General features: G+C 42.7%; 2 protein-coding genes across 4 annotated transcripts; one reads left to right on the plus strand and one right to left on the minus strand.

The window, feature by feature from the left end:
- Positions 1–2: 2 nt before the first annotated feature.
- Positions 3–10,742, minus strand: usp16 (ubiquitin specific peptidase 16). 3 transcript variants are annotated; one of them, XR_004331452.1, is made up of 19 exons: positions 10,488–10,742; positions 10,103–10,169; positions 9,772–9,968; positions 9,571–9,674; positions 8,911–9,023; positions 8,566–8,798; positions 8,376–8,471; positions 8,127–8,257; positions 7,961–8,048; positions 6,517–6,598; positions 6,276–6,367; positions 6,137–6,190; positions 5,881–6,048; positions 5,109–5,787; positions 4,810–4,904; positions 4,567–4,653; positions 4,260–4,398; positions 1,010–1,157; positions 816–923 (listed from the first exon to the last, which is right to left on the minus strand). XR_004331452.1 is itself a non-coding variant. In XM_032512150.1 (18 exons), the coding sequence occupies exons 2-18, from the start codon at positions 10,161–10,163 to the stop codon at positions 802–804; spliced, it is 2,550 nt and encodes an 849-aa protein (XP_032368041.1). In that variant the 5' UTR covers positions 10,164–10,169; positions 10,488–10,742; the 3' UTR covers positions 3–801. The 3 variants fall into 3 exon arrangements, 2 of the variants coding, with proteins under 2 accessions (XP_032368041.1, XP_032368042.1); XM_032512150.1 differs by lacking the exon at positions 4,260–4,398 and having other exon boundaries at positions 3–923; XM_032512151.1 differs by lacking the exon at positions 4,260–4,398 and having other exon boundaries at positions 3–923; positions 10,484–10,555.
- Positions 10,743–10,862: 120 nt separating this feature from the next.
- Positions 10,863–14,217, plus strand: rwdd2b (RWD domain containing 2B). Its single transcript, XM_032512155.1, has 4 exons — positions 10,863–11,227; positions 11,303–11,370; positions 12,824–13,192; positions 13,298–14,217. The coding sequence occupies exons 1-4, from the start codon at positions 10,937–10,939 to the stop codon at positions 13,548–13,550; spliced, it is 981 nt and encodes a 326-aa protein (XP_032368046.1). The 5' UTR covers positions 10,863–10,936; the 3' UTR covers positions 13,551–14,217.
- The last annotated feature ends 8,244 nt before the right edge of the window (positions 14,218–22,461 follow it).

Raw genomic sequence — 22,461 nt, forward strand, 5'->3', positions numbered from 1 at the left:
GGTTTTACAAACGAATTCTCCTCCAACTTTAATTATCTCTGGCAGTTGATTTGTACAGTCACGTGTACAAATCCAATATCAAAATCTGTCCAAGTCCATCTCGGGTTCCTTGCCATATACCCCATGATATAAGATACAGGTCCTGATTAATAGAGTGCTGCAGGGCAGTATTCCTGTAGGCCAGCCCTGGTTCCCCAACAAAACGCCAACAGGATTTTTCCATCCGATTTTGGATTATTGCAGAAAATAAGCTCTGTGGCAAACAAAGTCTTTCATGTATTGACAAATTAAAACATTTATGATTTTAAGGAACAAATGCAATACCCAGAAGAAAAAAGCTAATGTTTGACAACCTCTGCTATGTCATTTAGACACTTGTTAGCAACCTCCTTTTTTAAGACACGTAAAAGCTTCAAAATTCACACGAGGCGTATTTACCGACGTATTTTATGCTGTAGAACAAAACGTGGCAATCTCTTCAGCCTGTTAAGATCGACTTACGAAGGAACCAGACGTGCAAAAATCCTAACTCATTTCCGGGTTTTGGGACTCATTTATGCAGCACTCTATACCACAATCTGTTCATTGTCCATCTCGAGGTTATTCCCGTGAGCGTGAGAAACATAGAGCAGCATCTCGTGGAATACTTGAAAAACTTGATGAACATGTCAACACTGTAGCTTCTGCATAATCAGTAACATTTCATCACAGCCCAGTTTGAGTCAAAACTGGTTGGGTGACTGTTTTAGATCCCTGAAGCAGCAGGTAGGCAGATTTCCTGAGTGGTGAGGCACAGTTGGATTAAAGAATTCGTTCATAGAAGAGGAGGTAGGCTTGGCAACTCTGGACTCTACTCTCGCTCACGGGCTGAACGCTTGTGTCGCTGATGTGAAACCAGGATCCTCTGGACGGCTCAGCATGTCCTAAAGGGAAGTGATATGTTAATAGATACATAAAACATGAGCACCAAGTTAATATTCTATTGATTGTCACGCCAGAGTACACCTACCTTCAGCTGTGAGTCCGTTGGATGAGGGTTTAGGGCACTCGGGTCGTGCTTTCACATACGCCGTGTAATGGCCTGACCTCATCGTTCCGCTGTGCTCTACGACGCCGTACAAACTGTATAAAAGCCGAGTTTCTCCCTCCATCAACTTCTGTTTGGAGACAACTTTTACTTAGTGCTCAGACTACAATTAACAATGACACATTTACTAGAGCCAGACCCATATATCAGCATTAATAATGGCCCATATGTCATTTATAATGACAAATAAATTATTCTGAGGAATTATTATTCAAAAAATAAAATAAAAGTGGATGGTCAACCAAGTTATGAGTTTGCTCTACGACGTCCCTGTTAGTGATGACGTTGCATAGTCTGTCCACCAGAGGACGCTCTACAACGTCCCTGTTAGTGATGGCGTTGCATAGTCTGTCCACCAGAGGACGCTCTACAACGTCCCTGTTAGTGATGGCGTTGCATAGTCTGTCCACCAGAGGACGCTCTACAACGTCCCTGTTAGTGATGGCGTTGCATAGTCTGTCCACCAGAGGACGCTCTACAACGTCCCTGTTAGTGATGGCGTGCATAGTCTGTCCACCAGAGGACCTCTACAACGTCCCTGTTAGTGATGACGTTGCATAGTCTGTCCACCAGAGGACGCTCTACAACGTCCCTGTTAGTGTCGGCGTTGCATAGTCTGTCCACCAGAGGACGCTCTACAACGTCCCTGTTAGTGATGGCGTTGCATAGTCTGTCCCACCAGAGGACGCTCTACAACGTCCCTGTTATGTAGACGTTGCATAGTCTGTCCACCAGAGGACGCTCTACAACGTCCCTGTTAGTGTCGGCGTTGCATAGTCTGTCCACCAGAGGACGCTCTACAACGTCCCTGTAGTGATGGCGTTGCATAGTCTGTCCCACCAGAGGACGCTCTACAACGTCCCTGTTAGTGATGAGTTGCATAGTCTGTCCACCAGAGGACGCTCTACAACGTCCCTGTTAGTGTCGGCGTTGCATAGTCTGTCCACCAGAGGACGCTCTACAACGTCCCTGTTGTGATGGTGTTGCATATCTGTCCACCAGAGGACGCTCTACAACGTCCCTGTTGGTGATGACGTTGCATAGTCTGTCCACCAGAGGACGCTCTACAACGTCCCTGTTAGTGTGGCGTTCATGTCTGCCACCAGAGGACGCTCTACAAGTCCCTGTTGGTGATGGTGTTGCATAGTCTGTCCACCAGAGGACGCTCTACAACGTCCCTGTTAGTGATGGCCTGCATAGTCTGTCCACCAGAGACGCTCTACAACGTCCCTGTTAGTGATGGAGTTGCATAGTCTGTCCACCAGAGGACGCTCTACAAGTCCCTGTTAGTGATGGCGTTGCATAGCCTGTCCACCAGAGGACGCTCTACAACGTCCCTTTTAGTGGTGGCGTTGCATAGTCTGTCCACCAGAGGACGCTCTACAATGTCCATGTTAGTGAGGCCTTGCATAGTCTGTCCACCAGAGGACGCTCTACCAACGTCCCTGTTAGTGATGGTCTGTCCACCAGAGGACGCTCTACAACGTCCCTGTTAGTGATGGGCGTTGCCGTTAGTGATGTCCACCAGAGGACGCTCTACAAAGTCCCTGTTAGTGATGGTCTGTTCCACCAGAGGACGCTCTACAACGTCCCTGTTAGTGATGGCGTTGCATAGTCTGTCCACTAGAGGACGCTCTACAATGTCCCTGTTAGTGATGGCGTTGCATAGTCTGTCCACCAGAGGACACTCTACAACGTCCCTGTTAGTGATGGCGTTGCATAGTCTGTCCACCAGAGGACGCTCTACAACGTCCCTGTTAGTGATGGTCTGTCCACCAGAGGACGCTCTACAACGTCCCTGTTAGTGATGGTCTGTCCACCAGAGGACGCTCTACAACGTCCCTGTTAGTGATAGTCTGTCCACCAGAGGACGCTCTACAACGTCCCTGTTAGTGATGGTCTGTCCACCAGAGGACGCTCTACAACGTCCCTGTTAGTGATGGTCTGTCCACCAGAGGACGCTCTACAACGTCCCTGTTAGTGATGGTCTGTCCACCAGAGGACGCTCTACAACGTCCCTGTTAGTGATGGTCTGTCCACCAGAGGACGCTCTACAACGTCCTGTTAGTGATGGCGTTGCATAGTCTGTCCACTAGAGGACGCTCTACAATGTCCACTGTTAGTGATGGCGTTGCATAGTCTGTCCACAGAGGACACTCTACAACGTCCCTGTTAGTGATGGCGTTGCATAGTCTGTCACCAGAGGACGCTCTACAACGTCCCTGTTAGTGATGGTCTGTCCACCAGAGGACGCTCTACAACGTCCCTGTTAGTGATGGTCTGTCCACCAGAGGACGCTCTACAACGTCCCTGTTAGTGATAGTCTGTCCACCAGAGGACGCTCTACAACGTCCCTGTTAGTGATGGTCTGTCCACCAGAGGACGCTCTACAACATCCCTGTTAGTGATGGTCTGTCCACCAGAGGACGCTCTACAACGTCCCTGTTAGTGATGGTCTGTCCACCAGAGGACGCTCTACAACGTCCCTGTTAGTGATGGTCTGTCCACCAGAGGACGCTCTACAACGTCCCTGTTAGTGATGGTCTGTCCACCAGAGGACGCTCTACAACGTCCCTGTTAGTGATGGGGTCGATATCGGCCTCAATAATCCTTTATCGGTCGGGTTTTAACATTTACACAAAGGCCTTTGAGTGTATTAAGGGTTAGTGCCTGACGAGATGTCCATTGTTCGGTATTAATGGACGACGGGGAGGCGACAGAAGCGTGAGCTGTCCGACACGCAGCAGTCCATCAACACCTGACAATGGACACCTAGAAGCGCATTAACCCGCTTATACCATGCTGGTCACTTGCCAAATAACATTTTTTTAAAACATTAGTTTATATTTTAATTTGTTTTCCAATTGAAATCTAAAGTTTTTACAAACAATAACTATCTATCCTAACTATCCTATAAGGTTCTTATGCAATGCAAACGTTGTTCACTCCTCCAGGGAATAGGAAAGACCCAGATACGACTTGCCTCCCTTAGCAACGGAAGATATTTATAGTCCGCTCAGCTACGAGCCAGAAAGCTAACGCTATGCTAGTCAATAACATTGTGTACAGTTGGCTAGCAGTAAAAAAAAAACTGACAGTATATTGAACAACAAGAGAAGCTAGCTATCAGCCACGTCATTGTCCCAAAAACAATACAAGGACATTTACGAACAATTTTAGCCACGATCCGTGTAACGTTGATGATGTCGGCCGCAGCCCGGAGTAGCGACCTGAACAGTTAACAGGATGTGAGATAACGTCATTCGGTCCAGAGGGGCAGTATACTTCCTGCAGCGTGTGTTAGCACCATCCTGTGGTGTTCAGAGGACGAACAAACAGTAAACAGTCAGTTCCACCAGAACTCCTTTAGTAGGTGTCCTACATCCCTTTTTCATGGACACCCTGCAGCCAATCAGAATCGAGTATTCACCCAGACTATGGAATGACATTTAATAAAGGCTATTAATCCCAATACTTACCTCACATTTAACCACACAAAAAGGAGCTAGATCCAGAATCAGGGGGAATTGGACATGTCTGTTCACCTTACAAATGCTGTATCCATTCTAGAGGAAACAACAAAAGTGATTCCATGAAAGGAAGTGTCTCAGTGCCTTACAAAGACAAAAAATGATCTAAACAAAAACAACAACGTGTCATGCTCTTTAAATAGTTGGATCACAGCTGTGGGAATAAAAACAGATGGATCAAAGGTGTCTTACCTGTTGGAATCTCTTCAAATGAAGGGTAAGCACTGGTGGGGGAGAAGAGATCAACATTTGCTTCAAAGCATCAGTGTAGACATTCTTCTTGGATTCTGAACAAAGCACAAATAAAGACAATGAACTTCACTGATCCCCAAATGGAAAAGTGTGCTTTGTTTAAAGAACAAGAAGCAGAAAAACCTAAGAAAGAAAAACTAAATATACAAAATTTAATTGGCTTCCTGCCTTGTTAGAACTACTGGATTTGTGATACTGTACGGCACAGAAAACACGTCCGTCAGAGAAATTCCACCTACCGCCGGCTTTGTCTTTGTTTGGCTGCCGTTTAGTGCAAGTGACACATAGCAGGCTGTTGTTCTGTGTGAGGGTTTCCACTTCTGTGAAGTGAAAAAGGCATGACTGGACTGAACACTCCTGCTTCTCAGGGGCTGTCCTGGTAGCCAGTGTTTGGAAGGCCAGCTCCGGGTCCTGACTTACTACAGTATACTCTTTAGCTTCCAGTGGCTCATCTTCAATCTCCATTCTGTGGTCCACAGCATCAGGCTCTTCTATGAAGGCATCATCCAGGGTTACTTTCTCCATTTCACTCACCAGCCGTGTGTCCTCTTCTCCTTCCTGATCTATGTCAGATATGTTGTCATCGTCGAAGACGCTCTCCTTTGAGTGCTGCTCCTCTGATAAGACGGTAAAGCGGTTGTTGACTGATGACGTAGTTGATGAGTCGCAGTCGGTCACTGAATCCTCATCCTCTGCGTTATCCTTCTCATCCTGGACCATGTCACTGTTCTTCTGGTCTTGTTCAGACACACTGGCTTCTGCAGGACTTCCTTCACTCAGTGAGGCTTCTTCATGCGTGTCCTGGTCATGGTCCTTTGCATCTGCAGTAGGATCAGTCTGTTTGCTCTCGGTGTGGCTCGGAGATGAGAGACTGTCCAAAGTGACTCTGCCCTCAATCTTCTGCTGCCTCTTTTGATGCTGTAAGCCACGATAAGGAAACAATACAACCAAATTTCATTTATTCTGCAAAATGACTCAACACTCATCCATCAAAAAGATGATTTAAGGTACCTTTGCCTGCTTCTTTGCCTGCTTCTTGGCTTTCTTCTGCTGGTACTTGCTGCTGGACCCGGTGGGAATGTCATCAATCCCTTTGGTCAAAGCAGGGCTGTTTCTGCCATCCTGGCTTGACTCACTGGTGTTCTGAACAGATTTTTTCAGGTTCTTCTTTCTGAATGCCTGTAAGATGTAGTCACATGCGTGTAACGTTTAAAACGTGAAAAAATAGTTGCTCAACAAATTGTCAAAAAACACTTAAGGGCTTTACCTCGTCAGAAACAGGAAGGGAAAGGTCCAAAAACATCTCTGTGACTACAGACACCTGCAAGGGCACAGTAGTGGCCATTTAACTTGACCAATGACATGACACTGACAGCTTATCTCACACTTTTGTCTAAACTACATACCGTTTTGCACTGCTGACACATTATGGTGCTGGTTGTTTCCCCACCAAAAACTTGGTCAACAAAGTTTTTTGGAAAACCATTTTTCTCATACTCTAAAATCAGAACATCATTGTCAGAGGGCAACATTTAAATATTAGGTGCACCAATATTGTATACTATAGTAGGATGCAACAAAGTTAGATATTTGTTCTTGGCATGATACTGACTACAAGGTATGTAATGTTATAGCCCAGTTACTTACCTTTAACCAATGTTTTCAGCTGCTCTCCATCGGAGATTTGTCTAGATTCTTTCAATGCCTCCATGATCCCTGAGCTTACTCTCTGTAGAGACAAACGCAATCTTTAAATGTGAACTATAAAAAATAACTTTTTTATAAAGCACAAGTAGGGGCTCTTTTTGTGTATGTACAACTTTTTCGCAGAATCACAATCATTTCATCCTCTTAACGTTCTGATTATCAAAAGCTAAAAATTCACCAACCTATCGGAGTGTCTTTCTGGGAGAGCAAAATCCCCCAGGTCATTATATTTGAGGGAAAAATGTTATTAATCCAAGATACTTTGCAGTTCACACATAATGTGTCCTCAATTTGTGACTTAATTTAGAATATGAATGACTTATTGCCAATGAACCTGGAATAAAAAAATCTAAGTGCACAGTGCAATGAAGCTATAGCATGAGTTCAGTCAGAAAGAAAATACTTTTTCATTCTCACACATCAGCAATCAATCCTCTCACACACTTTCACTTCTTCTTCCTTGTTGTCTGACAGGACAACAACAGGGGCTTATCTCATCAGCTGTTCACATCCATCCAATAGCTCAGTGACACACCTACATTGTTAAACCTATCCCCCCGCTGCTGCCTCTGATAAGTAGGATTCTCTCTGCCTTCTGTAAATTTACGGCTCTAACGATATTTAAATCTGTTCTCTCTGTTGCTGTCGACGGTCATTTAAGTGCAAATGTGTCCTCCACCTTTCCCATCACTACCAATCTGTGCAGATTCTTCAGATTCATTAGCACCCCCCACCAGTGTCTGGACTCCATGGGGGGATTTATCTCGCCGCTGATCAGGGCAGACGCCCCTTGATTACAAATCTCTCTCTAGAGTCTAAGTGCCAAAGACTATCTGCCAAGACTTAAGTATCCCATATCATCTATATAATAAACATTCATCTTGACTTCATTCACTAGCCTCTCCTGATTGAAATGCATACCAGCTTACAAGCAATGCAATCACTGCAGTACTGCTCTGCTTATACTGTCACATTACACAAAGCCCCCAGGACAGCTACACAGTCCACATTTACGCCATGAACGATACTATACTACTCTTTCTAGTCACAGTTTCATTATCTTTATTTGTGACTATAAATACCCAAACAGGCCCCGTCAGACTCCGCCTACCAAGAACCTGGGTCTGTCCTAGGAGGTTTTCCTCACCACCCGAGGTTTTCGGTTCCTCGCCACTGTCAAACTAAATGCTTGCTCTTGGGGGAATTACTGGAATTGCATGGTGTTCGTAAATTATAGAGTGTGGTCTAGACCTACTCTATCTGTAAAGTGTCTTGAGATAACTTTTGTTCTGAATTGATACTATAAATAAAATTGAATTGAATTCCAAGTGATGAACATTCACTAATGAGATGTATAGAGATTTGATTAAAACTGTATGTGTACTTTGATCTCCTCTGCTCGCATCCCATCCAGAACGTAGCGCAGCAGCTCCTGGCTATCTTGCTGCTGAAATCCTTTGAACCTGGCAGCCCTGCAGAAAGGGGACGACACAATCAACAACAAGGAAGTAAGGCACCTTAATTCCACCTCAACTTGTAGTTGCACTCACTTTTTACAAACTTGTGTGAACAACTCCCGCGGTGTTACCACACCCTTCTTGGTTTCCTGGATCTCATTGAGCAGTTGACACATAGACAAAGTAAGGGATCCAGGCTGGTTTAACTGCATTACGATAGGTTCCTGCAATCATAATTAAAAAAAAAAAAGTCTTAAAAGTCATAAAGAGTGTATATAAGCCAGGATAAATCTACCATCTTCACAGTTAAAAACACACATTTTAAGCACAACAGCCACCCACCAGATCTGATGAGGCAACAGGTTTAATGTTAACACTCGTTTTCTCTTGGGTCACTTGGTTCAGAGTCTGTCTTAAGAGCTGTGTTTGAGAGAGATTCTGGAAAAGACAACATCAGCAATTAACAATAACTCCAAAAGTCCTTCTAACTCAAGACTGACATCCAATAAAGCCCAATCTGAATCTGAATTACCTGAATGACTGCATTAAAGAAACACGTGTTTCCCAGGTTGCTCAGCCCCTTTACTGAAACACCACCATTGTCTTCAGATGTGCCAGACTTTTGGGATTTCCCAACGCTCTCCTTCTTGGCATTTTTCTTTTGGTGGTCCTTGTTTTCTTTGTTTTCTGTGTCCTCACTTTTATCTGCTTTTACAGTGTCTGTCTTTGGATCAACTTCCAACAAGCTGTCTTCCTCCTTCACTCCTAAAATAACCAAACACGACCAAGTGGACATGATTCCAGACATGGCATTCCAATAATACAGTTTGACCATACAATGAAACCAAAACATAGTTAACGTTCCGATGGGACCTACTTTTCTGCGGTCTCTTTACGGGGTCTGCAGAGGTTTGCTTTTTTAGGTTAGTCACCAGCTGAGCCAAATGTCCCGTTCTGGAGTACTGGACTTCATCATCACATATGTAACACCTGCAAGTATGGCAACACATAAAAAAGAACAGGTAACTCGGCACTACAAGCACAACTCATGCCTCCGTGATTAAGGGAACAAACTGACTTATTGGGACTTTATCTTATTTACCGTGTCCTCAGAGTTAGATGAGTACATACCCTTCTCATCTCCGTGCTGCAGTCACTCTGTCACGGCCCCAGCATTAGCTTAGCCTAGCACAGATCTGGCAGGGAACTGGTTCCAACTAGCTACTGCTCCCAATAAGTGACAAAATAACGCCAACACGTTCCCATTTACATGTGGTGATTTGTATGGTCACATGACACACAGCCATATTCGAACCGCATACTAACTGGGAACTATACTCTTAGCAAGGCGAAGCACTGCTACTTCTGCTACTTGGGCGGAGTGATTATTACTCCAGAAGACTCCAGGGGAACTCTGTGCTCCTCACCACGGGGCTTCTCAGGTGCTGCGACTTATCGAACTCTGGGGACACGGTGAATAAGCTGAAGTCCCAATTAGTCGGTGTGTTCCTTTAACACACCACAGCAATATACTCACCACACACTCCAGTTGTCCAGACTGATCACCAGGCAATGCGGATCCGACCGAGGAGTCTCCGAATGTTTGATGGCATGCTGGTTCTCAGAGTTGCGTCCGCATCCCTAGAGAAAAGAGCAGAAAAGATGCATCTGCTCTTTTAGCAAATGTCACTTCATATGTTGCCAAAATCTGAATAATAAATTGGTTGAATAAACCCACCCTATGGCCACATTTTAAGCACATCCATATGGGTGCTGTTTCTTTTTCCTCTTCAGAGTCCTGGGGTGCGGTGGTGCTGATATTTTCTTTACTTTCTTCATGCTTACAATCCTGGCAACTCGTCCAATCAGAATTCCCAGAGAGTTTTTTTAGGAGAGTTTGGTCTGTCCCCTTCTTAATATGCCTGCAGGATGGACCTATACAGATCACACACACACACACACACACACACACACACACACACACACACACACACACACACACACAGTGGGAACTAGTAGGCCTTCTACAGGTTGTTTTATGTCATGAAGATGATGATAATATTTCTTACCGGTCAGTTCGATGTCATCGTCCTCTCTATTGCTCTTGTCTTTCCCCCTTTTCTTTCCCATGGTCACCTGACGTTGAGCACAATTACAAGACTGAATGAAAAGCAGACCCCGTGGTCACCTGTAGTCACCTGAGGTCACCTGAGGTCACCTGAGGTCACCTGTGGTCACCTGTGGTAACCTGAGGTAACCTGTGGTAACCTGAGGTAACCTGAGGTCACCTGTGGTCACCTGAGGTAACATGAAGACATGGCTAACAGCTAATTTACATCAACATGGTGCATTCAATGCCAGAGGAAAACACAAGTAATGTAACGTTCAACTTCATGACCATCCTCCGCCAGTCGTAGACTGCTAGTATTAGTGTGTGGGCTCAGGTCAACTTACTGTCTCAAACGGAGCCTAACACCTTCAAGCTTTCAGTTTCCTTTCCTTCATGTGGAGAACTCTGTCACCCGGGCGGGGTTAACGGGGGTTTGCTCATTAACGGTTTTACAGCTTTTAAAGTGCGCGAGCCGTCGGATAAGAAATGGGGACTACAAAGTTTCAATTTGGCGACAAAGCCCTCCGCTGATCTGGCAGAAAAACAGTGAGACATGCAGACAACAGAGGAACAAAGTGATGGGGGGCCGCTGTTTCTGCTGCTCGGTAACGCTACGTGTGTTTCCTGTGTGCGTCGCTTGAAACAGTCCGAGTGGAAACAACGCTACTACTAGCTCCATTAGTACGGTAACGTCACAGGACTAGGAGTGCGCTAATCGGAGTTGTTACCCTGCTTGTTCATCTCCTTCTGTAGAAGTTACATACACGTATAGCTTACATTATTACATATATGAATGCCATACGCGGGACCAGACTCGGATATCGTTGAGGGAGGAGACAGAAGGATCGTTCCTGTGTTAGCGCGGACCCAGGCGTCCATGCAGCGGGCTGAGTGTCAGCTCGCGGAGATAGAGCTGCTGACCAGCATGTTCCCCGGCCACGACGAGCTGGAGATCACAGACCAGCTGGCCCTAGCGGAGCTCAGGGACTATGTGGAGGGCTCCGCCTCAGCAGACAGCCCCCCTCCTCCTTCAACACCTCAGTTTTTCATCAAACTGAAGCTGGACACTGCGGGCATGGAGAGGGTAACCAACAGCAGACTGGCCTAGTTTGTCATTGTGATTTCAGCTGTCCTGAACCATCATTTCATTTGATTTCAGATGGATGTCATTCTGACGTGTGCTTATCCATCCGAATATCCCAGGGTGTTACCAGAGATAACAGTCCGGTAAGCCAGTATGTTTCCACTTTGATGTGTGCTTGTGGTTGGGCCAAACCATTACTTACTACGAATTCTTATGAAATGTGTGCACAATTGTTATTTTGGAAAACTTTATTTTGCAAAATAGTAACATAATATTCATAATCCGTTTTTACGGTCTGCATTATAATGTAATGTGAGGGAGGTCAGTACACCCTAGACTGTATAGTATAGGATTTTTAGGGATCGACTGATATGGATTTTTTAGTGCAGATTCCGATTTTTTTCTTCCCATCAGCCTTAGCTGATGACCGATACGGGCTGCTGATATTTGGAGCCGATACTGCTTTTGCTGCCTCGATTTAAATCTTAAAAATGTAAACCCTGCCACACTGGATTTGTTTCAGAATCTGCTCCGCTATTTCTTTAAAAATCTTAAAGAAAAACCCAGATTAGTGTCTCTTCTGCAATCATCTTCCACTCGTCTCACCCAACTGATGTGTGCAATATGCATCATATGGATGGGTGCCTGCATGTGGTTAACTGTATCCCCATCTACAACACAGCCTTGGTGATGCGTTGCTGGCTGACATATTATAAGACCGATATAATCAGGTCGTCACTAAATGTCCTTTGTCAACACATTTAAACAATGTATGAAAACAATAAACCTGAAAAGTAGCCATTTAAATAAAGTGCTTGATTTGTAAGTGAATCCTGCCATGGTGCTAGTGGTGGGGGGGCAGTGCTTGGTCTGCACGTGAACTGCAGGGTCTCCAGCAACACAGAGCTGCCTGGAAATAATGCTGGGTAAAAACTATTAGCGAGCAGCTGCATATCGGCCGATGCGACACACATTAAAACGCTAATATCGGCCCGATATTTGGTCGGCCGGCCGATAAAACCGGTCTATCTCTACTGACTTTATACATATGATCGCTGTTAAATCAATGTACAGCCTTTTCCAAACAAAGAGCGGTTGGACCATTTAGAGGTCATGCAAGAATGTGATATGAAAAGTCAAATCAGCTCCTGCAATTTGAAATTACCATATTGTAACATTTCATGAAAAAACGTCATTATCAAGCAGATATTAATAACTCATGCACACACATTTCAACTTTGCTATTCTATCAGAGAAAGCTTTCATTCCATAAACCTGCAAAGCCCGAACTACAAAGAGCCACTAACAGAAGCCAAGGACAACTGTAATTTATGTGGTAGTCTAATGTGAAAATGAAATTAATGAAAAGAACATAGATGATCAACCGACTAATGACACAGAGAAAAGAGGTTGTGACTGTTGCAGAAAGAAAGAAGTTATAAAAATTGCTAAAGGGATAGGGTAACACTTATCAATCTCTGTTGATAAACAAATCCTAAAATCAAATTTACATAATTAAGATAAGGAAACTTCCACTCCAAGTGGCCTTGAATGTTCGCTGAATCCTTCTCACAGCATGGTTTATGCGTGTCCTAGGTGTGCCGGTCTCAGCAGGGCCCAGCAGACACAGATCCGCACAGCTCTCAATGCATACCTCATGGAAAACTGCCAGGGGGAAGTGTGTGTGCTCTCAGCTGTGGACTGGGTGAAAGACAACCTGCAGCTCTTCATTAATAATAGCTTATCAGCAGCACCGGCTCCTACGAAGGAGTCTTCCTCTCCACGGCCACAGGAAGTGTTCAGCCGACTGTGGATTTACAGTCATCACATCTACAACAAGACGAAGAGGAAGAACATCTTGGAGTGGTCTAAGGAGCTGGGCCTGTCAGGATTTAGCATGCCCGGGAAGCCTGGAATTGTGTGTGTGGAAGGTCCTCATTCTGCCTGCGAGGAGTTCTGGTCCAGGTATCTTGCGTGATGGTATTTTTAGCAGCTGATGTCACAGCCAGACGCCTGCTGCTGAGGTCCCTGGCTGAATATTTTCCAAACTCTTTTCCCCCTATTTCACAGAGTGAAGGTTCTGACCTGGAAGAAGATCCTGATTCGACATAGAGAGGATACTCCCCTTGATCGTCAGGTAAAGGACAGCGGGACTGTTGAAATCATAGACTCCCTACGCAAATTCACAGGCTTTGAAGAGGCGATGTTTGACCCCCATGGGAACAGAGGTAATCACATGGACCTCGGGCAGCTCTACCAGTTCCTAAATGAGAAAGGCTGTTGTGACGTCTTTCAGATGTATTTTGGCATTGAAGGGAGGTAGTGGTCGACCCAGAGAATAAATAAAGGTGCCTTGTCATTAAAGTCTCTTCTCCTGAAAATAAGCATTAACGTAAAAAAAGAAATGCAGTCATTACTGTTTAAGTGTTCTTCGTTTCACATACAAGCACACAAATGGATTGTGAGCATGCAGTCACAAAAACTGCAATAACTGAATAACCTTTTTATGGATGTTGCTCAGCCATCACACCTGGGACTTCACCGGGATAACAAGCCAAAAGAACACTTCTGCAATTTTGAGAAACTGAAACTTTTTTTGTTTTTTTAGCTAATAGGCATGTTTTTCAAAAAGAAGCATTAAAAAGATGTTTATCTGAGAGATTTCTCAAGGACCTCAGTTATATATGCAATTTTAATACCTCTGCAAGGATCACACCTTGCCCTAGGTGTTTCTTTCCTCAAACGGCCCCACTGTGTATTACTACAAGGCTATTATAGGATTTTCAGGACTGATACCACATTAATAATTGGACAACATAGGCAACAATATGCTAGATATCTGTTCATGAAATCTGTTTATTTTCCGTTTTTAGATAGCATAACCGTGGAAAGTCTCTCTCCAATTTTCTTTGAACGATTCGTTCTTAGATAGATTGTGCATAATTGTGGATTATTGTGGATTGTGGTAATTAAAACGTGTTGTTATTGAACATGGATCCTATTTGTAACCCTACCAAGACTGATATGGGTCTGGGTATAAACCTTCATGTAGATTTTTATGTGGGTTTTGGGCCTCTGGGGTTAAGTGGAAGGTTAAAATATATACATATATGGATATTATATATGTGATTTTATTAGCAAAGAGCACTCCTTACAGCAAGCACTAGGCTGTGACTTTTAAAGTCTCTTATCAAATCATTGTTGCCACAAACACACACACATCATTAGAAGACGTGTAAGAGGGCGGGGAGCCTCAGCCAATAAACCCAAGGCCTGTGTGGTAGTGTTGGAGGACGGCTGAAGGGCATCTCGTCTCGGAGTTTGAACCCTGGGGGGCAGTTCGCCCCGGTGAACCTTAACGGATGAAACCTCAGAGGCAAGTTGTTGTACAGTACAGGCTTTGAACCAGACTTCTACTAGGGCTGTGCAATTAATCAAAAATTAATCGTGATTAGGATTTCTGCTCCCAATGATCACAAAAACAGAATAATCGAGAAAAACAATTATTTAGCTCAGTCCGTTTTGTGTGAAATCTTATTTTCTCTTGTGTTTTGAATGAAAAAATAAAGTTTAAATGGGAAAAGTATTCAGGCAGATTTCACAGTTGTATGTTGTTGTTTTTTTACTGTTGATTCATTTAATTTTCTCCACAGTTTAAGCTCAATAATTGCAACATCTTTCCAGAAGTCAACGAGTAATCGTGTTAAATTATCGTGATTTCAATATTGACCAAAATAATCGTGATTATATTTCTTTCCATAATCGAGCAGCCCTAACATCTACAACACTATTTATCTAACACATACATACACACATTAATATATATAGAATACAATAAAAAGGAGTATGTTGCCCAAAGGCCTAATGTCATGAATAAACTACTATAAATCAGCAGATGGTTCTTTTCAGGTCTGTGGGACCTGCTCAGCATCCAGTTATATGAGGACTGGAGATCCCCCCCACACACATGAGACAAGGCTAGTCCAGTAGTCACGGCCTTGGGTTGAATTCACTCTGGCTAACATTGGCCAGCAGATGGCAGCATCATAAAATCAAAGTTGGAAACAAGGCCTCCTTAGCTTTAACTGGGTTTTCTGGATGTTAATGTTTTTGAACCTAATACCCCAAAGACCTTGAAATTAAGCAAAAGTGCAACAATCATTTGGTTTAAAAATTGCACGCGTTTCAAATCATCAAATATGAATACTATGATTTAAAAAGAATAATCTTGTTTCGCCCTCAGAGAGCAGATACTCACTCAGTCAGACCTCTGACGTACTTCTTCAGTTTGGTTGTGGAGAAGGTGCATCCACGACCAGGATTTTAACTCTAAATTAGGATGGGCAGCCTCTTACAACCCATGATCCTTTGTTTCTGGGTCCAAGATCCTTTTCTCAGTTAGCATTTTTACAGTAAGGTCTCGGAGCTAAATCCATCAGTTGATGCCTTAATCATGAATGTAGTGTGTATGGCTAACAGTCTTCCCTCCTCTAAATAAGCAGGGTTAATGCATCTTAAACTGGCTTTTCTGTTAATAAAGAAATTGTGCAGGTATCTACATGTTCATCGCTGTAGCGTGGTGGTGGGGAAACAGAACATCTACTCAATATTTCATGGAATTCCTTAAATATCAAATATTAACCAAATGTATATCAAACACAAGCATTAAAGGTTCATGAAGCACACACAAATGAATCAAATTATGAATTAATTAATAGTTGTATATACTATAGTATGCATTACTGGATTAAAAATATATTTGTCAATCAGTTTCTCTGCCATCATCAAATGAACTGACAGGAATCACAAAGAATACGTCTTTTCTACATTTAAACATCACCTGCCATGATTGAAGGAATGATTTACATCATTTCATAATAGCTCTGAATAATTAATGACCAATGGAGTGTGACTTGCCAACGTTTGTAAGGAATCAGTTGTAAAGGCTCTATATAATAACGACAGAATTGTTTCTATTCCACATTGTTCCTTTGACTCATTCCATGCACATGACTTTCAAAATGCATCATTGCTTTTCTCTCTGGTTTCTTTCTGCCATGACTGTACAACAGGAGACAGACTACACAACCCATAAGATTTACTTGAAGATGCCAAAGTGCCAATTCCAAGGAAATTAGTCGAGGAATGTTTGACTTATGGCTCACTAGAAAACCTTGTAGTGCTCGTTTGCCTACTGGTGCACAATGAGAATGTCCTCCATTCCTTGGGTAAGTGAACTGATGAGCAGCACTCGGGATGTTCCAGCAGATGATCCTGACATTGCCAAAAATGACTGCCATTCTAACTGAAGCCATGATGAATATGTGTCTTGAGGTATAAGTGCAAAATAGCAATAATAATAATAAGTGTATTTGATATAGCACCTTTTACAGACAAAGTCACAAAGCGGTAACATTTATCAAAATACAGGAGGATCCAACAGAAAACAAGTAAGCAAAAAGAACTGAAATCCCAATGGAAATAGAAGAGAGACTGCAGAACGTAAGACTATAGGAAGGGCGTTCCACAGAGTCGGGGCCACCGCTTCAAAGGAACGGTCACCTTTAGTTTTTAACATCCCTTTATAGCCACCTGCTCCCTCCAGGAGAGGGGCATTGTGGATTTGTATCTGCCAGATGTAACCATGTTGATTCTATTACTTTTTACTCCATTGTCTACTGATCTTAGGCAATAGAGCAGTGTTATTGACCTGTAGTGCAGCTACAGCAGTGGTGCAAATCCTTAACACTACCTCTGGTCTATAGACCACAACAGGTCAAGTGTAGACCACTCCTAATCAGCGAGATTTTCTTCTTTGTTACTGTAACTGACCGCCAGCTTCTGGATTCGCCATCCATCCAGTTTCTTGATGGACACACAGTGCATTCCATAAGAGGTATACAGTGACGCATGTATGAAATAAAACATTAACCTTCAGGGAAAGACAGAGGCACAATTTCACATAACAAATGTGACTATTTTAGGTTGTATTATTCAGGCTCATCTAGTGCAAGATCAGGATGGATGGGTGGCTCAACACATTCACAATGCAATTTCCCGGGTGAAACCCTGAAAGGGCCACGAGTTCTACAGTGTATAGCCAAAACAGATACAAAGCATTATACATACAAACAGCTGAGAGCCAGAACTCCAACCTGAGTCATTATTTTCTTTAATTTCTGGAATACAAAACCTTTATATTACAGACTAGATATATTGGACAACACTGATTGTTTGGCCAGACATTGTCCTGGTGTCAGAAATAACAAGGCAAGTGGTCCTGCTGGAGTTAACTGCTCCCTGGGAAGACCGGATGGAGGAAGAGGGCCAAGTACGAGGAGCTGGCAGGCGGATGCCCGAGCAAGGGGTGGAGGACCCGGTGCAATCCCATCGAGGTCGGGTGCAGAGGATTCGTCAACCAGTCACTCATCAAGACCCTCGAGATGCTTGGAGTGAAGGGACTGCACATCACAAAAGACGTCAACAACATCACAGATGCCTCCAAAAAGCTGTGGATCAAGTGGGGTGATCCGGGGATCGTACAAGCTACTCAGACACAAGCCAGGGCCTGATCAACCCTGGCTGGGTCACATGGGTGAGGGTGTATGAGGTAGTGAGACCCCAAACACCCAAAGAACCCAGGACACGTCACTGATAATGTGTCTGGGTTGCACCAGAGGTGTATGTTAAGAACAATCATTGTAATAGAAATATACAGAGGCCACCTACTGTATGATGATTATCCTACCTAGGCACTATGAGTTTGGGCTACATGTCAATACGATGGCTCAGCAGATAATGGTTATGCTTGGAGTATTTGGAAATCTCGAGGGTGCTTTGCCCTTTCCTCTAGCCCTAATCTGCAGGGACAAGGTAGTCAAGGTTGGGACAATGGTGGTATTAATTTCCTTCCACTTTGCTGCCTCACAGCATTTAATTGTTATGTGACAGATTCATATTTTTACAATAAATGAAAGCGGGCAATGGGAGCGTACTTAAATGGCTACAACTCTTGGTGAGACCATTGCATACTTTTACTGCTTGTTAAATAACCAGGGTGACATTGAGGAACTGAGTCGTGAACGGATTGAGGAAAAAAAACACATCTGAGTCAGCTTTTAAATCAATCAACCTGTATCCTACTGACAACATTTCTGGAATCTCCTGGTTTTCATCATGAAACTCATCATCCGTATTGACTTTACAATATTCACACCCCATGTTTGATGCAGTGCCTATTGATCAAAACTCAAACATGTATCCTTGATTCAATGAGCCAACCTATACAGCATAATAAGCAAAATGCTGTACATTTTTGGTTTGTTTCCTCCTCTAGAACAGGGCACGCTGCGTAGTTCGTTTTATGATCAAAGGCAGCAATCTATGCAATCTACATGTATGGTTTAGACCTTTTCTGTTGTTTTCCCTACAGTACATCACATTGGAAACACTCTAATTTAAAGATAAAGGTACTTAATTGTCACATACACATACATATGTAGCAAAGTTCATTCTTCAACCCCTCCCTCAAGGGAGTAGAGGGCAGCCAATCCCAGCGCCCGGGGACCAACTCCAGATCTGAGCCAGAACCTTGATCAAGGGCCCTGACTGGAGAACCTAGTACATGTTTTTTTGATGGTGAGGAACCAGCGCAAACATGGGGAGAACATACAAACTCCACACAGAAAGGCCCGGATCGACCTGGATTCAAACCCTCAACCTTCTTGCTGGGAGGCTGCAGTGCTAACTATTGAGCCACCATGCTGCTGTAGTACTCCTATTTAGCATTTATAAGCATTTTACAAACATTTAAATTATGGCTTATAAGTTATAACACATTACGTAGCAGATTGAACTGTTTATTAATGTATTGTAAAAAAAAACTATAACATTCCTGTGGACAGTCATAAGTGGAGGCTGCTGTTAAAACATAATAAATGACATTACAGTCAAATACAATTAATAATATAAAATATGTGTTCACAGGATAAGTGAGAATTGCTGGCAAATGTTGTACATTAAAAAAACACATGAAATGCCCATATATATATATACTTTCAATTACATTATAGTGTGCTATGGACAATTTGATGAATTAAACACAGGTTTGTATGCTGCTATGAATGACTAGGGGGATTAAAGTTACATCCCGGAGATCTCTGCTTTGTTTGGCCGTATTTCCAGGTGTGGTTTTGGTTTTCACTTTCACTTCTTTCATCATCTGTAATCATCACTCTTTTCTTTCTGGCTGGGTTATAGACAACGTGTCGCTGACACTGCGCCGCTTGTGATTTTTTTCTGGGAATGTCGCCACTGACCCAGTTTGTACTGGAATACTGCAAATGTAAGGGCTTTCATCAGTGGGCCATAGGCTCAGTCGCCATTATGTTAGCTCATTTTGCAATACATAGAGACTTAATAAACATTTATTGAAATTCTAATCTTTTAAATTATTACTTTAAAAGGAAGTGTTACCACTGCAGTATTCTCCACTATAGGAATATCTTTTAAGATGCATAGTAAATAGGATTTGTAGTTGGTGCAGAATAAATAGCTTGACTGCAGAAATCATATCCCTTGTTCTTGAGGCCCATTTTGGCAACTCTTGGTTGGTGAAAATCATTTTTACATTAAACTTCATTTACACATGATTTACTGGTATTTTTCTTTTTTTTTCATCATTTCAGACAATAACCCAATTCTGTAGGTCTATTGAACTGCCGATGCATATAATTGAATTAGTTTTCAACGTCATGGTGATGTATTTCAACACAGCGGTTTCATCATGTCTCTATAGCCGGTGCTCTTTCACACAGCCGAGCTAATATAAACAGTACTGTTTGGAATTACTTGAAGCTGCAAACTCTGAACAGAAGGTTTTGACAATTTGAATTTCCAAAACTAAGGCTTAGAAATCTTCCCAGTCCTGATAAAAGATGTGCACCACAGTGGCTTGATCCCAGCGTGTTCTGTAGCTGACGTGAACAGTATTTATTCTTCTTTGAGCTGGTTGCAAATCAGAGAAACAATCCACAGTTCAAACTGTACAAACTCCTGGACAAGCATTAATCATACCCATATCTTTCTAGATGTAACATTTGTACTCTTTACTCCTCCACAAGTTTTTATTTTGGAGCATTGGTTGAAAACACTGATATAATACATGTAGTCACATAAGCAGATAATTATATTTATAATTTAACATAACCTCCTAACGCCGGCAATCTTGTGCAAAATTCTTCACTTTATTTTTGTAAGATGCCAAAAAACATGCACACATATTAAAGTCAACTGTAATTCATGCAGTGGATTGAATTAATAAGGAACGTATTCATTTATATCCACCCCTTGAAGTTCAGAATTGATTTTGCTGTTAAATTTATCACAATGTCACAAGAGCTGCACAACAGAACTCCATATCAGTCCGTTCCTTCGCTATGTGATGCATTACCATTTCATTTCAGCCAGAGTAAACTTGATAATCAAAGCAATTAAAATCACAATCAGTTGTGTTTCCAAGTGCTAAGTGGAAACTTGGCCTGGCAGCTCTTTGGGATTCTGGACCTTCTCCCCTGATGACCCCTCAAGGTGAACCCTTGTAGGGCAGTCCATCCCATGAATGCTAACTGTGGCTGAATTAAACATTTTCACTCTTCTCACTACTATTTAATCAGTTGTCTTACGGAGCTGTCTATCTGGAGTAATCCCTGAGGCTCAGCATCCCACTGACTGGCTGGCATCATAAAGACCGCTGGCACGCTGCTCTGGAAGTAGTCGAGCTTTAGCAATCCCACTGGTCCTTCCCTCTCCTTTTCTATGCACTCTTTACCAGCTACAACCCTATAAATCAATGGCCAATTCTCACGTATGGTTAACTTTGCCACGTGCTATAATACAAATAGAGATTCATATTGAGGATATTTTCATGTTTGAAATCAAATATGTAAAATTGACGGTTAACTATGCCCTGCCAGAATTGCATCATGTGAATAAGAGAAACTAACGTGTACAGCTACATTCCTTAACTAACCGTTGGTGCATTTTGTCACCCAGTAAGAGTGTAGTCCTTTGCAGCGGCCCAGGGTTTGAATCCGACCGGTGGCCTTTTGCTGCATGTCACCCCCCCCCCACCTCTACGACCTTCCGTGTCTATCCACTGTCACTAAAAATAAAGGGGAAAAGCCCCCAAACTAATCTAAAAAAACAACCATAAGTGTATTTTTGAAGAAACGACAAGTGGAGTCTTTCTGCTTCAAGCCACTGTGTGCCTTCAATTTTGAGCCCTCTGAGAATCATCCACTACTCACAGAGCGACCGGTTGTGGGTGAGTTGTGTTTACGGTTGAGGATATTCTTGTGCTATTTTGTTAAACTTGAAAAATCTTGACTTAATAATAGAATATTTGATGTAAAATACAATCAATAGGGAATTTTTAAAGCAATAAACACATATATCACTTGCAAGATGAGTTGTGCACATGCAAGGTATATGTATAAGTGATTGTAGATGCAATAGATAAAAGTACAGTGCAAACAATATATATTATATATATATATATATATATATATATATATATATATATATATATATAATGCATACATGCCAAAGCATATGTTGTGCTACTGACGCTATTTTAAACCAGGGGCAAGTTAACCTAATGTGGTCCTATGCCATGCCTATAAGTACTGAAAAAAAAAGAAATATCCAGCGGAGGGGTGGGGGGTGGGGGGGGGGACCTTGGTGATAATGAGACTGATGCCAGCGCCTGATGTCCGCCCACATCCAGACAGCTGGCGTCATGCAGACACAGCAGTTTGTCAATACACTGTTTACACATTATTATTCTGTTAGCATTGGAGGGTGTTTGTTATTTGAAAATGTAATTTCTATAATAGAATACATGGGTGAAAGAATATTATGTTTATTAAATGTGTAGTTATAATTGTTTTATTTTTATTTTTATTCCTTTCCTCAACAGTGTTTGGACACCATCCAGTTGTTGTAATAAAGTAATAATAATGCTTTACAGTAATAAAGCAATGTTCGGAATGAATGAACATGAATGAAGAGTTAGGAATGTTTGAAGAACAGTTACCTCTTGGAGACACTAAGGTTTCCAACTCAATAACAACGAGCTTGTGGAACTCCATCTTTCCCAAAAATATACTGGCATTCATTAACTAGCTAATCATCCATTTAGCCGCTAGCACGTCTTTTTCCACGTTCAGGACGTT

Source organism: Etheostoma spectabile, chromosome 3, assembly GCF_008692095.1.
Source record: "Etheostoma spectabile isolate EspeVRDwgs_2016 chromosome 3, UIUC_Espe_1.0, whole genome shotgun sequence".
Lineage (NCBI taxonomy): Eukaryota > Metazoa > Chordata > Actinopteri > Perciformes > Percidae > Etheostoma > Etheostoma spectabile.

Coding starts and splice junctions, on each gene's coding strand:
- usp16 (XM_032512150.1), bottom strand. CDS start 10,163: ATGGGAAAGAAAAGGGGGAAAGACAAGAGCAATAGAGAGGACGATGAC. Junction 6,049..6,136: donor CCCTTCCTGTTTCTGACGAG/GTAAAGCCCTTA, acceptor TACATCTTACAG/GCATTCAGAAAGAAGAACCT. Junction 1,158..4,566: donor TTTGTGTGGTTAAATGTGAG/GTAAGTATTGGG, acceptor GTCTCCAAACAG/AAGTTGATGGAGGGAGAAAC.
- rwdd2b (XM_032512155.1), top strand. CDS start 10,937: ATGCCATACGCGGGACCAGACTCGGATATCGTTGAGGGAGGAGACAGA. Junction 11,228..11,302: donor ACACTGCGGGCATGGAGAGG/GTAACCAACAGC, acceptor ATTTGATTTCAG/ATGGATGTCATTCTGACGTG. Junction 11,371..12,823: donor TTACCAGAGATAACAGTCCG/GTAAGCCAGTAT, acceptor TGCGTGTCCTAG/GTGTGCCGGTCTCAGCAGGG.